The sequence below is a fragment of the Prionailurus bengalensis genome, chromosome C2 (assembly GCF_016509475.1).
Source record: "Prionailurus bengalensis isolate Pbe53 chromosome C2, Fcat_Pben_1.1_paternal_pri, whole genome shotgun sequence".
NCBI lineage: Eukaryota > Metazoa > Chordata > Mammalia > Carnivora > Felidae > Prionailurus > Prionailurus bengalensis.
In genome coordinates this window covers 125,911,225-125,926,107 of record NC_057350.1, presented here as the reverse complement: position 1 = coordinate 125,926,107, position 14,883 = coordinate 125,911,225, and the positions used below count along the sequence as shown (strand labels likewise).

The following is a 14,883-nucleotide window of genomic DNA, read 5'->3' as shown; positions in this document are numbered from 1 at the left end:
CCCACCCTGTGGATGTTGCCTCAGTAGCCCAGGTTGATCAAGAGAGACTTGATAAGAAACAAATGAAAGCTCTGTCTCTAGTTGGTTCCATCACTAATTGCTTCCTTGTAATTATTTTTACATAATCCTATGTACAAGCACAGAGGAGGAAGAGCTGCTTTTGTCATCATTATTTGCTGCTATCCTTGGGGCAAAGAAATTGAAGAATTTTAAAAACTATGTCTTGTAGGCAGCAGGGACCAGTTATGTTAAGTAAATTGCATTGTGCTTCATCTTTTTCATAGTATGGCTTCATCAGTACAGATATTGCATACATGAACTAGCTCTTAGAAAGAATGTGCATGGGGGCACCTGGGTGGCTTAGTCAGTTGAGCCTCTGAATTCAGGTCAGGTCATGATCTCATGGTTCATGAGTTTGAGCTCCGCGTAGGGCTCTGTGCCAACAGCTGCTTCTCCCTCCCTCTGTGCCGCTCCCCTGCTCTCTGTCTCTCAAAAAATGAATAAACATTAGAAAAAAAGTTCGATAAAGCATTGTTTTTAATAGACATTAGAAAGTACCTAATATATGTAATGTGGGTTTGCCTGAATAAAGTGTGGACATTATGTATCAATTAATAATCAGATATTAGGAGAAGTTAGAAAATGTATAGAAATTAAGAGAGAAATGACTGAAGTTTCTTTGTTTTTTAAAGGGCTCTTTTAATAGAATTATTACCTATAAAATAGAATATGGGTGTTTTGTGATTTAGGACAATGAATATTAATCTCCCCACTTCATATGATGGATGTTTTGGTCCATGAAAGACTGAGCATCTACAGGATAGTTGTTACTTGGCTAAAGAGTGGGTTGGAAAAATTGGCTTCAGAGTTTTTTTCTAGACTAGCATCTGGTTTCCTTTGGTGAGTCCAGGGAAAGCCAACTTTCCCTGCTGTGTTTTTCTTTTCTGAATAATGATAAGCATGAAGTAGCATCCTTATCCTTGCTTTGACTTCATTATTGAATGGGTGAGTGGTACATAAAATCAATGCATAGGAGGGGTGCCTGGCTGGCTCATTTGTTAGAGCATGTAACTCTTGAGCTCTGGATTGTAAGTTCAAGCCCCACACTGGGTATAGAGATTACTTAAACTTAAAAAAAAATTATAAATTAGGGGCACCTGGGTGGTTCAGTCGGTGAAGCGTCCGATTTCAGCTTAGGTCATGATCTCAGGGTTTGTGGGTTTGAGCCCCGTGTCAGGCTCTGTGCTGACAGCTCAGAGCCTGGAGCCTGCTTCAGAGTTTGTGTCTCCCTCTGTCTCTCTGCCCCTCCCCCACTCATGCTCAGTCTTTCTCTGTCTCTCAAATAAACATTAAAAAATAATAATAAAATAAATTTTAAAAAATTAAAATCAGCACATAAGAACTGTGGCAACCTCAAAGCCCTGCATAAACCTTTAGCTTCTGTCACTTTGAAGATCTTCAGTAAACTGCTTGGTAGAAGATTGTTGATGAAAAATAAAACCCCCAAATTTTCCCATTTCTTCACCTTCCTGTGCTAAGAAATGATTATTTAAGAAGAGAAATGAGATAGGGATGCCTGGGTGGCTCAGTCGATTAAGTGGCCGACTTTGGCTCAGGTCACGATCTCATGGTTTGTGGGTTTGAGCCCCATGTCAGGCTCTGTGCTGACAGCTCAGAGCCTTGAGCCTGCTTTGGATTCTGGGTCTCCCTCTTTCTCTGTCTCTCTCTCAAAAATAAATAAACATTAAAAAAATTTAAAAAGAAATCAGATAGAAACAGAAACCAAAACACTTGCACTTCTCAGTATGGAGTGTTTAGTTTTCCACCATCCATTACTCAAACTTTCCTGATGTATTGAGATGAGTTAAGCTTTGGTCCAGTTCTCCATGTACTTAATTAGTTTTAGAGTTCCTTTGATGAGCTCATCAGTCTAAAGTTGTAAGAATGATTACCACTATTTTCAGTGGACATAGTGGAAGGTTGTGCACATGAAATGTAGAATTGACAGTGATTCTGTTGCCCTGATAGTGTGTTATTTAATAACTGCAAACAGCGTGTGCCTATCAGGGTAGCTTCTTTGTCCCCTTCATTATTTGGGGTGGGGGGGGGGCGGTGGTGGGTAAGGAAGCAGCAGTTCTACAGAACTGGGATGACATAAGAAATGGCAGCCCCTTGTCTACTCTGCCTTGTTAGGATGGATTTATGCAAGAGAAGGGTAGTTGAGAATTCTGCATTGTAGCGGATGTGCTTTTCTACATTTAAGTAAATGTTTTGTTGGAATGAATCATTACTCTTTTTAATGTACTGTTAATCTCTTCTCTTACAGGGTCCAGATCATCAAACAATTTTGTTTAACCATGGTGCAGTTCAGAATATTGCTCACCTACTAACCTCAGTATCTTACAAAGTAAGATGTTAAAAATTATGGCCAGATTTTTTTTTTTTTTTTTTAATTTTTTTTTCAACATTTATTTATTTTTGGGACAGAGAGAGACAGAGCATGAACGGGGGAGGGGCAGAGAGAGAGGGAGACACAGAATCGGAAACAGGCTCCAGGCTCTGAGCCATCAGCCCAGAGCCTGACGTGGGGCTCGAACTCCCGGACTGCGAGATCGTGACCTGGCTGAAGTCGGACGCTCAACCGACTGCGCCACCCAGGCGCCCCTATGGCCAGATTTTTATACTTTACTTTTGGTTTCTAGAGTCTTCATCTAGGAGGCCCGTCTATTTTATTGGTGCTTTGATAGATATTGTGACCAAGAATAACATTTTATCTATAAAATGTTATGGGGCATTGTTATACTACAGCATCCTCTTTAAAAAATTGTAAAAGCCACCCTTGCCTTTGCATTTTATTCAGAATATGGTTGTGACTTGATTTGCTATTGATTTTTACAGTTTTCTCTGCTGTGATGTCGGTGCCAAAGCCACACATGAGGTGTTGCCTTGAAGTGTGTGGAAACAGTGGCTTGCTGTGTCAGAAAGGGCTTTGATTGAGCCACAGTGACTGAAACTTACAGCGTATACCCACATATATATCAACATTTAAAATGTGTTCCATTTTGTATTTTAGGTTAAAAAGTCAAAGGTTTTCAGACTTGCTAATTAAATTTTCTTCACTCTCTTTTATATATAGGTAAACAGCATCACGTTATATAATCAAACGTTACGTTAAAACTTGTGTCACTTCATTGTTATCCAACTAGTAAGTTATAGCAAATAATGGGGCATTGTCCTAATTGTGTCACATTAGTGCTGGTATGCCAGGAGTTTGTTGTAGAGCAGAGAGAGCAGTAGTCCTTTTTGTCTTCTGTCCTCTTGCACTGATTCTGATCTGCTCTTTTTTTGGTGCTTGGCTGTATTGCAGCCTGCTACTACCTATGTTCTTTCTACTTGAGAGATCCAAAGTTTGATCCTGGTGAAGCACTCACAAGGATAGGAATGGGGAATGGACCCGGCTTGAAATTAATCAGAGCCGGGGGAGAGCTGCTTCCTCTGCCCTGTGCCACATAGAAGCAGGAAAGCAGTCAGCACTGGCACACGAAGAAACGATTGCTGGGGTGGCTACTCACTGCCCCTCCTCTTTGTCTTCTTTAACTCCCTCAATTCTCCCTCCTTTTCTTTCTTGTCTTTTCTGCACCAAGCTTCCTTATCTACTGTAACAGATTATGGGTTGTGGAAGGAAAAAGGTTTTGGTGACATTGCTTTTTGTAACGTTTGCTCCATTGTCAGTATCACTGACATAATTTATGTCCCACATTTTAGGTGTGCACATGCTAGGGCAGCAGGTCATTGCCAAAGTGAGGGACAGGGCTTCCCCACACTTCAGCTGCCCAGCCTGCCAATCTCGAGTTGCACACAGAAACATCACATGTGAACTCAGGCTTGGAAGTGAGGATGAGACTGATGAAAACTGAACAGAAAGAGTGAAAAATAATAGCTCTCATAGGAGCACCTACAAATTGTAAAATATGCCGTATGTGGTCAAGAGTTTGGCCTCAGTAATCTAGTTATGAGGAATAGTAGCACAATTCATGGGTGTTGTAAAAACGAAATTAGTTTAGTCCTTTTCAAATTTTTACTGTAATTTTGTTTCCTCTCCTTCTGTTCTCTTTGCCCCAACCCCATCCTGTATATGACTGTAAGAGCACACTTTTTTTCATTTGTTCCTAGTTTCTCGTCTTCAGTTCTCTGGTTTGTAGTTTGGGAAGAAGTACCCTACTTGAAAGGCAGTTGGTGATTAATTGCTATTAAGTTTTCTTTGTCTTACTAACATTGGATTTTGTACATTGTTCTTTTAAATTTGACTAGGAATTTATCTGAATTTTAGTTGCCACTTTTTCCTGTTCTTTTCATTCAAAATTAATTTCAGCTTTTTATAATTAAGTTTAACTTTCTCTACTCTTCAGATATACAGGTGTTATTTTTATTCCCTTGAGGCCTTCTTTTAGTACTTTGTTTTTTCAGAAGAGTTTAGATTCTGAGACATTTAAAACGCATAAATGCATTTTTTTTTGTTTATTTATTGTTACAGGTTCGAATGCAAGCACTGAAATGCTTCTCAGTTTTAGCTTTTGAAAACCCCCAGGTATCGATGACGCTGGTAAATGGTAGGCTGGAACTTTGAATGGCATCTACAATGATTTAATTTATGAACTTTGTAGATTTAAAGAATTCCTTAATTCTTGTTCTTTGCTTTATTTCTAGTTTTGGTTGATGGAGAATTATTACCACAAATTTTTGTGAAGATGTTACAGAGGGATAAACCTATTGAGATGCAGCTCACATCAGCAAAATGGTAAAAAATCAAGATAGTGTGGGAAGAATGACAGTGCTTTATCAATATGTTAAGAGTATTTTTGAACAGCCTAATTAGCTCACTTCCAGTCCCTATCTTCTTTCAGGATTTTAGAATTTGCAAGTCATGGGATTGTCTCACATTTTATTAAATGGGCATGAATTTTTTTTACTCCGCTTACTAGTAGCATGCAGAGCAGCAACACTCATTTAATTAATGGCTAAGACTGTCTACAGAAAATTACTTTGTTTCATTCAAGCAAATTACTTTGTTTCATTCTCCTTATTTCAGTTGAAATAAGACAGAATTAGATCAGATTTAACTAACAGATTTATGGTCAGGACTAAGACAAGAAAATATAAAGATGTGAAAATATGGAGTGAGAATTAGTTGAGGTTGATAACCAAGGCATGATTTCATAAAATATGGCTTCCTCAAGTTTAGAAAAACAAAGCATAAAATTCTCATAGAGATGTGACGGTTTATAAGATAGTCAAGTTCTTATTATTAGCACATGTCCTGGCTCATTTAAGTATTAAGTACATGTCAGTTCTGTAATTATCAATACGTTAATAGGTTGAGCACCTATTCTTTGCTAAATTAATTGTTTAGTTCCAGTATTTAAGAATTTGTGGCTCTCTAGTATTTTGGTGAGAGTAAGGAATTTTCAGTAAAATACTAATGGATCGTGAATTTTTTGTTTTTTTTTAATATGAGTATACTATTTTGTATTTTTGCGTGTTTTTTGTCTTTGCAATTGAGCATTTGCCTCTTTATTTGTAAGGTGAATTCTCTCATGGAACTGGTTTCAGAAAACAATGTGGGTAACAAGTCTTAAGATAAACAATTCAGTCCTCAACAATCTAAGTAAAAATTTTATTATTTTTTTTAATAGCTTTCTGTAGCAGCCAGGATATTGAGTGTTTTAGTCCTTCCCCTGCCCCCTCAGCTTACTTAAAGGAATCTAATTCAAAAAGGAAATTCATTAATTTAAGTTTCTGAAGTGCTCAGTGTTCAGTACCTGCTTAGGGAGGACAAAGTAATTTTATTCTTATTCAAAGCCAGATATAATGGTGAAGGTAAATTGTTTTTCAGTAGAACCAAATCATTGACCCAGTTCTCAAAACCATTGCTGGCAAGCTCTGAAGAGTTAGTAGTTAATTTCTGATAGCTAGCTCTGTGACAAGTTAAGTGCTTCTTCTGTGATACTTACACTACCTTTCTTGAAGTTAAAATATCCCAACTTCATTTAATCTTAGACAGTGTTAACTTTATATTTACTTTTAACTCTTTCCCCTTTATATTATGGAAAATTTTAACAAAACAGTATAGAGACAAGTATAAGGAACTCCAATGTGTCCAGCACCTAGCTTCAAAGCTTATCCTCTTATCCTTTATTTTTAAAACAATTTTGCGTGTATTTTTGAAAAATATCTGGCTTACTGTCTAGATCTATCAGTTGTTTTTGAATTGGTAGACCCTCATATAAGGTAATGTGAAAACCTTCTCCCTCAAGATAAATAAGAATAGCTGTCTTATTTTTTTTACCCATAATATTTTAAAGGTGGGGAGTTTTTCTTTTAGAGCTTTAAAACACAAGCAGAAATTTACTCTCTGCCATCTTATTCCAGTTTAACTTACATGTGTAGAGCTGGAGCAATTCGGACAGATGACAACTGTATTGTATTGAAGGTGAGCTAATTAATTCTAAACACATGTGAACATTACACAGTCCTAAGTGTTGAATATAAATATTGGTATTCCCTTTTTTTTCTCCTTTTCATACATTTATCACCATGGTTTGTGTGCATAGCATAAAATAACATTATTAAAACGTAATGCTTTTCTTTTTAATGAAATGCCATGTAATTTTAAATTTTTTAAAAAAGAATATTTACTTATTTTTGAGGGAGAGAGAGACAGTGTGAGCAGGGGAGGAGCAGAGAGAGAGAGAAGGAGACACAGGCTCCAAAGCAGGCTCCAGGCTCTAAGCTGTCAGCACAGAGCCTGACACGGGGCTCAAACTCACGAACCGTGAGATCATGACCTGAGCCAAAGTCATACATTTAACCTACTGAGCCACCCTGGTGCCCCATATGATGCCATGTAATTTTCAAAAATTGGTTTTAGATGTGTTTTAAGAGTCAAAATGAAATCGTTCCTGTCACCTTTTTCATTTTTGTTAAATTAGAAGGATATAGAAATTGTAAAAATATGTAAAATTCAGGTGAAATAGAAAATATATTTTAATCCTTGATTTTCATTAAATTTACAACATAGTTTTATAGGCAAGCAGTTCACCAGCTCTGCAGATAAAGATTTTTTATCACCTTCATAGCAGATAATCAAAAGACATAATGAGAAAGAAAAGTAAATAACACATGAAAACCATCAACATCATTGTGACATGTCCAAAGCAACTAGAATTCAGAAAAACCCACATAAGACACTCTCCCTAAAAGTTCTAAGACCTCGAGTCTCATTTCAGCACTCCTACCACCAACTGGCTTGGGTAACCCTGGACACATCCCTTATTCTTTTGGTGACTCATGAAAATGGAAGCAATAATTTTTGTTCGTCTATTCCACAGGGTTATTTTGAAGATAACAGTATGTTAAATATGTTAAATGTTTTATTAGCCACAAAGAACAATGTAAATAAAATATCATTTTATGAATGCGAGATCTCTCATTTTCAGTGTGCAAAATGAACCCAAGGATTAAAGAGCATTAAGACTAATGTTTGTTTAGACTTTGGTGAAGCAACTCAATTATTTTAATGAGATCTGAGGACCCCCTAAGTAAGCAACACTGTAAAATTCTAAGGGCTTTCATGCAAGTAACCTTGGTTTATTTATTCAAATGCTTTACCCCTCTGTTTCCTACATATTGGTAAACTATGTTAATAGCATCTTCTTTGTGTAGTATTTGTGAGTGGTTAATTCAATAATCTGTGAATTTATGGATTGATAAATGTTAGTAATTGTTCAAAAGAAAATAAGAATAAGGCTTTCCTCTTGGAAGCTTGGGGTTGTATTATAAAGCACACAGTAGCCTGACAGGAAATCAATAGTGAACAATAAAGTGCTACACTCTATGATAAAGATACAGTAGAAATTTAGGAAGGAGCAAAGCACAGTTGAGTTGACTACGATAATGGAGGAAAGCTTCCTATAATTAGAGCATTTCAGTTTCCACTTCAACGTTATTCTTTAAAGTGGGTTCGTCAGCCTTAGAAATAGTAAATAGGGGCACGTGGGTGGCTCAGTCAGTTGAGCGTCCGACTTCAGATCGGGTCGTGATCTCATAGTTTGTGTGTTCGAGCTCCCCATCAGGCTTGCTGCTGTCTGTGCAGAGCCCACTTCCGGATCCTCTGTCCCTCCCTGGCTCATGTTCAAAATTTAAAAAAGAAGAAGAAATAATAAATACATGGGATTTTTTTTTTCTTATCAAGGACCTAATGTAGATAAATTACCAAGGCCAGCACTAAGATTTTTGAAGGACCTCAGGTAAAATTGGACTAGTAGATACAGTCATTTTAGGGAGTTACTTGGAAAACCTAGGAACTGTGATGGATGCATTTTACTCACTTAAAGGAAAACTCATGAAATCTGAGTAATGGTAAGATCACTGAATTTTTTAAGTTGTATTTTGATTTTGCAACTGTAGGTATTGATCCCCAAACAAAAAATAAAAACCATCCCATCCATATTATTCGCTAAGGAAAAGATAGCAAACTTTTTCTAAGGCAAAGTTGTTCCTGATTAAACTGCTGGATGTCTTTTAAGTAAATAAATACATAGGTGGAACAGAAACATCACACATGATTTATTAGAGATTCTTAAATGTCTTTTGTAGGTTGTACAATAAAGTTTCTTTCTTTCTTTTTTTTTTTGTACAATAAAGTTTCAATTTTATCCATCACAAAGGCCTGATGGGAGTTTGTATTAATGCACTTCTGTTGTATGATTAGATTGGGTATGCCAGAGCAAATGATTAATATACACTGAACTTTGTTTTTACATTCCAAAAAAACCTTTTTATTCTGTGAAAGTACTTATTCAAACATTTGATAACAAACCTGACTGCCACTAAAAACCGTTGAGTTGATTCACTTATTTTATGCTCTCCATCAAGCTTTTGCCTTTACCACAAAGCCAATAATTAATTTCACTACCTTCCAGACACTGCCTTGTTTGGTTCGAATGTGCAGTAAGGAGAGATTACTAGAGGAGAGAGTTGAAGGAGCTGAGACACTCGCCTATCTGATTGAACCAGATGTTGAGCTACAGAGAATCGCTAGCATAACTGATCACCTCATTGCCATGCTTGCTGATTATTTCAAGTATCCCAGCTCAGTGAGTGCCATCACTGATATTAAAAGGGTATGTTCTGTTTTCCTTTTCAGCAGCTCAAGTCAAGGGATTTTTTAAAAGGTTTTCTTACTGCTTACAACTTTGAACCAATTGATAATTACAGTTCAGAGCCCTTTTAAATAAAGGAATCTTCCTTTAAATGGAGGAATCTTTGATAACAAAGATGATGTTTTATGGGTTTTTGAATCCAGTCTATTTCATGTAATTACCAGAAATTTTTTACTAAGCAGGAAATCAGGAAGGAAGAAAATTATGTCCCTGATTCCCAACTAAAACCCAAAAATAATGGTGTATCTAAGCTGGGTGTTGACATTACAGCAACATCATCTAATCCTGTTTAAGTTCCCAGAATCATCTGTGTTGCTATATTCTCATTCTTTAGGTCAAGGGTGTTCTTCTGTGACAGGTGACTGAGTGGCCTTATTTTACTCTCTGCCATTGTCTTTCTCTTTCACTGTCTAACTTTTGTCATCTTCTCTTTCCTTGCTTCAGTTTTATATTGTGTTTTGGTCCTGCTAGTGTCAGCTAAAGTACTATTTAACCTCTAGTTTGAGACCATAAGGAACCAAACTGTGCTTTTCTCAAACTTTTTCACAAACCATAAGTTCCTTAGAATAGCTAGATAGGTCTTTTGACTTTGTTCTTCTCAGCCTGTTTGTCATAACCATTTCTCTAAGCATAGGAGAACAATATTCAATTAGAGAAAGTTTGTTTTTTTTTTTTTAAGGAGATCATGGTAGAAAAAGCATTGATTGTCTCCTAATTAGTAACCAGTACTGTTTCATGAATGTGACTGTATTTTTGATGCCAGTGGTCCCAATGGTAAATTTTTAAAAACTTTCCTCTTGACCTTTCTCATGCCCCTGAGTTTCCCAAAACTTCATTTGGCAGGCAACTGTTTATTTGGCATTTAACATTGAAAATAAAATGAACTCTGAAGGGTTTATGTTTTCTCTTTCTCAGAAAGTGCCCAAAGTAACCTTCACTGTTACTGGTATTAGTCATGTACACTATGTATTAAAGTTAGTGCCTGCTCTTCCTTTAGTGGTATTGTTTTTGCAGCACAGGTAATGGGTTACATTGAACCAGCTACCTTGTTTGTTTTCCCTTGTGGACTTCCTCACGCTGACACAGTATTTCACTGGTATAAAGATACATGAGCAAGTCCTAACTATGGCCTCATGAACACCCTCAGTTGACTGTCCAGACAAGGCAAACGGGATACTCTGATGGACAGAAGAGTGAGGAAACATAGTTACAAGAACTTGTGGCCTATATATGTGTAAATCATTTAACTGGTATAGAGAAGATTATTCCTCTGTTTTTGATGATGGATTATACAGTGGTTTCTGACCATAAAAATATAGACACTAGACCCATAGTCGGAAATTCTTGCATCTTAATAAGTGGATGATTTTCATGGTATATGTTAATCCAAGTCAATATTCTAACTATATGTTATGACTAGAAAGTACTTACGACTTTAGATATTTCAGAACTTATACATCAAAATGAGTGTTGTATATTGAGGAGTTCCTCCCATAATCCATCAGTGCCTGCTTTGATCAAAATATTTTTAGAACTACTGTTGTTACTCTAAATGATGTTACCCAGCTGGATTTATTTCCCCATCTTCACACACCACAGTCAGTAACAATTAACTTAAAACTCTTACTTGATGAAGATATATTATTGTTAGGGTTTTGTAGCTAATATGCCACTTAGCTCTTCAGGAAGTTTTAAAGAAGGGTCTTAGAATGTTATAAATAACACATCATTGCATAAAGGTGAACCTTTCAAAGGCAACTCATTTGGAGTGGTAGTCATTTGGGTGAATTAGTTATAAAATTATGTACATTATTGATAAGCTTTATATACTTACCGATTTGTAGTCATTTAAAGTGTTGTGAGAACATGCTTCTATTTCACATCTATGGTGGTTTAGTGACAAAACAGGTGTATGGAAGAATTGATCATTTAAAAACTTTACATGTGTAAAGTTAGCATTAATTGTTTTCATACCAGTAAGTAATTTTAATAAATGTATCAAAAAAGCCTCTGAATATAAATCTCAGGTAATTGTAATAGATACATAGCAATCATTACCTTGGTGTATTGTTTATTAAGGATTTTCACAAAGGTTTCCCTCTTTTCTAAAATCTTAGTAAATACTGAAATCGGGCCAGCGCTGTTCTTCATGTTTAAGAAACCTTCTAAAAGTACTGTAGCAGCACTCAAGTTTTACCAGCTGTATTCTAAGGCTAGAAAGGCCTGAATGTGCCTTGTTCTTGAGGAGGGCATTTCAAAGAGCTGGTGTGAGCAAGCATCAGTGCCACTAAAACTCCTCTCTAGGAACGCTGTTTAGGGGTCAGAGTTTCACAAAGGTCTTTCATATACCATTCCAGTGTCAAACGTTGTGGTGTCCACTTTTAGACAGAAGCAGACTGCATGCATTCTAGGTCATATTGGCACAAACACAGGAGTGGCTCAGTCCTATGTGAACAGAACCCCAAAATAACCAGGAATTCAATGATAGCACTAATATCTTAATAGTGGTTAAAATTTTTTTCCAACTCAGATAGTTTTATTGAAAATTAAATATGTAGACTGAGTTGCAATATACCTTTTGTTTCCCCGTCCATAGCTTGATCATGACTTAAAACACGCTCATGAACTCCGCCAGGCTGCATTCAAGCTCTATGCCTCTCTAGGAGCAAATGATGAAGACATCCGGAAGAAGGTGAGTCTGGGAGAGGGGCGTCCCCCAGTCCTGACAGCCAGCAGGCAGGGAGTGACGTCAGCCTGAAAGTCGTGGTGAAGAGCACTAACAGTGACTGTTTGAATATAATAAAGCAGAGTGACTAAAGGCATAATTGAAGAATGAATGGGACCCGGATTTGGGGGGTTGTTTGTTTTTAGAACATAGAGTGGCATGGCCGTGCTGGAATGACAAATAACTGGCGTGCTTTTTTCTGTCATTAATATGAATTATTATGTTGCACATTTTTGCATGTGTTGATAAAAATCAATTCTAGCACTGTGAAGCTTCAGACACCTTGAAAGATCTAACACTAGAATTGTAAATGTTATTTATGGAAATACTTCCCAATGCCATTGAGAAATTCAAATCCTTATTGTATATTGTTCTTTGATATGTGGCTTAGTTATGTTTTGATTTTTTTTTTTGCTACTGTGCAAGTTTGATGTGAATAAAATCTTTGTGGAATAATGATTTTATGTTTAGTGAGTGGTCATCTGAATTTTCCAGTTCCCCAAAAGTGTTTCACTGATATAGCACCTTATGTTACTATAGTCTAGTCTAACACTGAACTCCTGTTCTTCATGAGACTAGTTATAGGCAGGGACTAAAGTGTAGTAGCAAGCTCTGACCTGGCTGCCTCCACAAACTAAAAGGCTGGAGCTTCCCATTCCAAAAAAAAGTAAGATAAATTTTACACATGGCTTTTAGGAACATCAGTAAATTAATCCACATGTTCTGTCTTGAAGAATTATAGCCGAAAGAGCAAATTGAGCATTGTTTACTGAACATGGCAGTTCACTAAATCTCCCATCTGTAGCCCTGTGAGAAAAATCGAAAAGTACTGGGAATTTACTGTGATTCAGAGAAGTACTTTGGGCTTGTAGAACGAGAAGTATGGAATAACTGTAGGTTTATTGAAATAAATTGAAAAGGAACCATTGCTGAAGAAAATTGAAATAATAGATGAGATATGTGAGTAGCTTTGATTTAAAATCAGTGGAAAAAAACACAACTAACCTGAATGTTTTCCATGTACCTCAATTTAGTTAACAAGATGTTTTTGACTTGAAGTGTTTTAGTAAATATCTATGAAAATCCCTTTTGACACTTCTACGCTTTCATTCGTCATCTGTTACTTCAAGGCAAATATGCTAATGATCTGATATTCCCTGTATCTAAGCATGATTTATGAATGTTGATGCTGATATGTTTCATTCAGTTTAGGTACATGATATATTGCAAGGGAAGAGGCTTTTATAGCAACTCCTATAGATAAAACATTTTTTAAAAATTGACATTGACTGTATAACTTAAATACGTAATGATTTGTTTGGGGATGGTTATGAGGCCCATTGGAAAGAGAAGTATTTTGCCTATTCTTTTAGCTCAAGAAGGCTGTGCCATGGACTGAAAGGGAGATAGATAGATGGACCATAATGGGGGAAAGTAGGATGTCCATTTGTACTTCTTTGTACTTTTTTGTTAATAAACTACTGTTTTGGAATTAATGACTTAATTTGTGATATCATGTTCTATAGAAATACTTGGAATACAATAGTCTGATTAGTAGTCTATTAAAGCTTGTATTCATAATGTGTATAATTTCCTGGCAAGGCTAAATCTTGATAATTTCTGTAGAAAGATGACAAATAAAGAATAAGTTATAATTATTATAATTTTTTTGTGTGATAAAGAAAAGATACTGTGACATTCTTATGTGATGGGGATTATAGAGTTTTTAGGAAGATATTTAATCCTGGGAAATTAAGTGTTGGAATAATTTACAGTTTGTAGCAACTACTGAAGAGAGAAATTGTCAAATGGAAAATATATAATTTGTGATAAAAATCTGCATGAAAATGGTTCTTAGGAGTGGAGAATCCTTATTTTCAGTGTATAAAAATTGGTAAATGATAACTCTTCCTTTGAATGCATTTATTTCTATTCCTTTTTTTTTGTTGTTGAAATAATTATCTGAGTAGATTTTTATTTGCTTTCTTCATGAAATAGTTATTTACCTTTTACACTTATGCCTTATAAACTTTGTATCCTTTTTTTGTGTAGATTCTTGAAGTACAATGTTTATTATTGTTTTATCTTTTAATGCAATATTTTTGCTTGCCAAGGTGGAATTTCAGTTACTGAGTTAATTGAGTAGAGAATCTGTGAAAGAAATTCCGAGGACTGTAGCCCTGTTCTCCCCACTCCTCCAAACAAAAGCAACAAAAAGACTGTTTTAGGATAAAAATATGAAGTGTTAATTTGGTCTGCCTTTTAAATTAAAAATAGGAATGTAATTCAATAAATACAGAAAATAACCTATATCCCATTGCCATATAATGGCCAGTTAAAGAAATGAGGTGGAATGAAGAAGAGAAAAAACTAGAGCAAAGAGGTAGACAGTGAGAGGTATACATAGCAATAAAGGAGAAAGATACAGGCCTTCTCGCTTTTTAGAGTTAGTCTATCTTATTGCTTCTAAAGACTTCTAAAGGCCTGCTTTTCTGTTTCTCGATCCTTCTCTCCGAGGTAGACCAAATTAAGCTAAAGACTGAATATGACCTACAGGTTAGAAATTTACCACTTCAGCTTTGGAGCAGTGTTGGTGGATTTCCATTAAAAGAAATCAACTGTATAATAGTCTTTGGAACCTAATAAGCACTCAATAAGTATTTGCTGAATAAATATAGAAATGAAAATACAGAAACCATAGACAGAGTGGCATTTCCTTTAATATGCTTGGATCTTTCTGTATCCTTCTGTTCAGAGCAAAGTTGGTATTCTGATTCCTGGCTCTGCGTTCATTATCACTCTGTGGCATACTGAAGTTTACCGTTTTCCCAGTGTCCTGTTAGAAAGTTAAGGAGGGTGGAAAAGTTCTGCTGGTGAGAGTGGAAAACATTACTTACTGTTGGCTGTAATATGAAGAGGGAGAAGCCCCAAGAAAAG

At 36.1% G+C, this 14,883-nt stretch overlaps 1 protein-coding gene across 3 annotated transcripts in view; it reads left to right on the top strand.

Annotated features, from left to right (window-relative positions):
* Positions 1 to 14,883, top strand: part of ARMC8 (armadillo repeat containing 8) — a 108,222-nt gene that overhangs the window by 48,748 nt on the left and 44,591 nt on the right. For all 3 annotated transcript variants that reach the window (XR_006299488.1, XM_043595314.1, XM_043595315.1), the window contains 6 exons: positions 2,327 to 2,407; positions 4,535 to 4,610; positions 4,708 to 4,798; positions 6,430 to 6,490; positions 8,982 to 9,182; positions 11,818 to 11,913. Coding sequence is in view for 2 of the 3 variants with exons in the window: in XM_043595314.1 (XP_043451249.1) it covers positions 2,327 to 2,407; positions 4,535 to 4,610; positions 4,708 to 4,798; positions 6,430 to 6,490; positions 8,982 to 9,182; positions 11,818 to 11,913 (606 nt within the window). In the remaining variant the exon portion in view is untranslated. The remainder of the gene's footprint in view (positions 1 to 2,326; positions 2,408 to 4,534; positions 4,611 to 4,707; positions 4,799 to 6,429; positions 6,491 to 8,981; positions 9,183 to 11,817; positions 11,914 to 14,883) is intronic.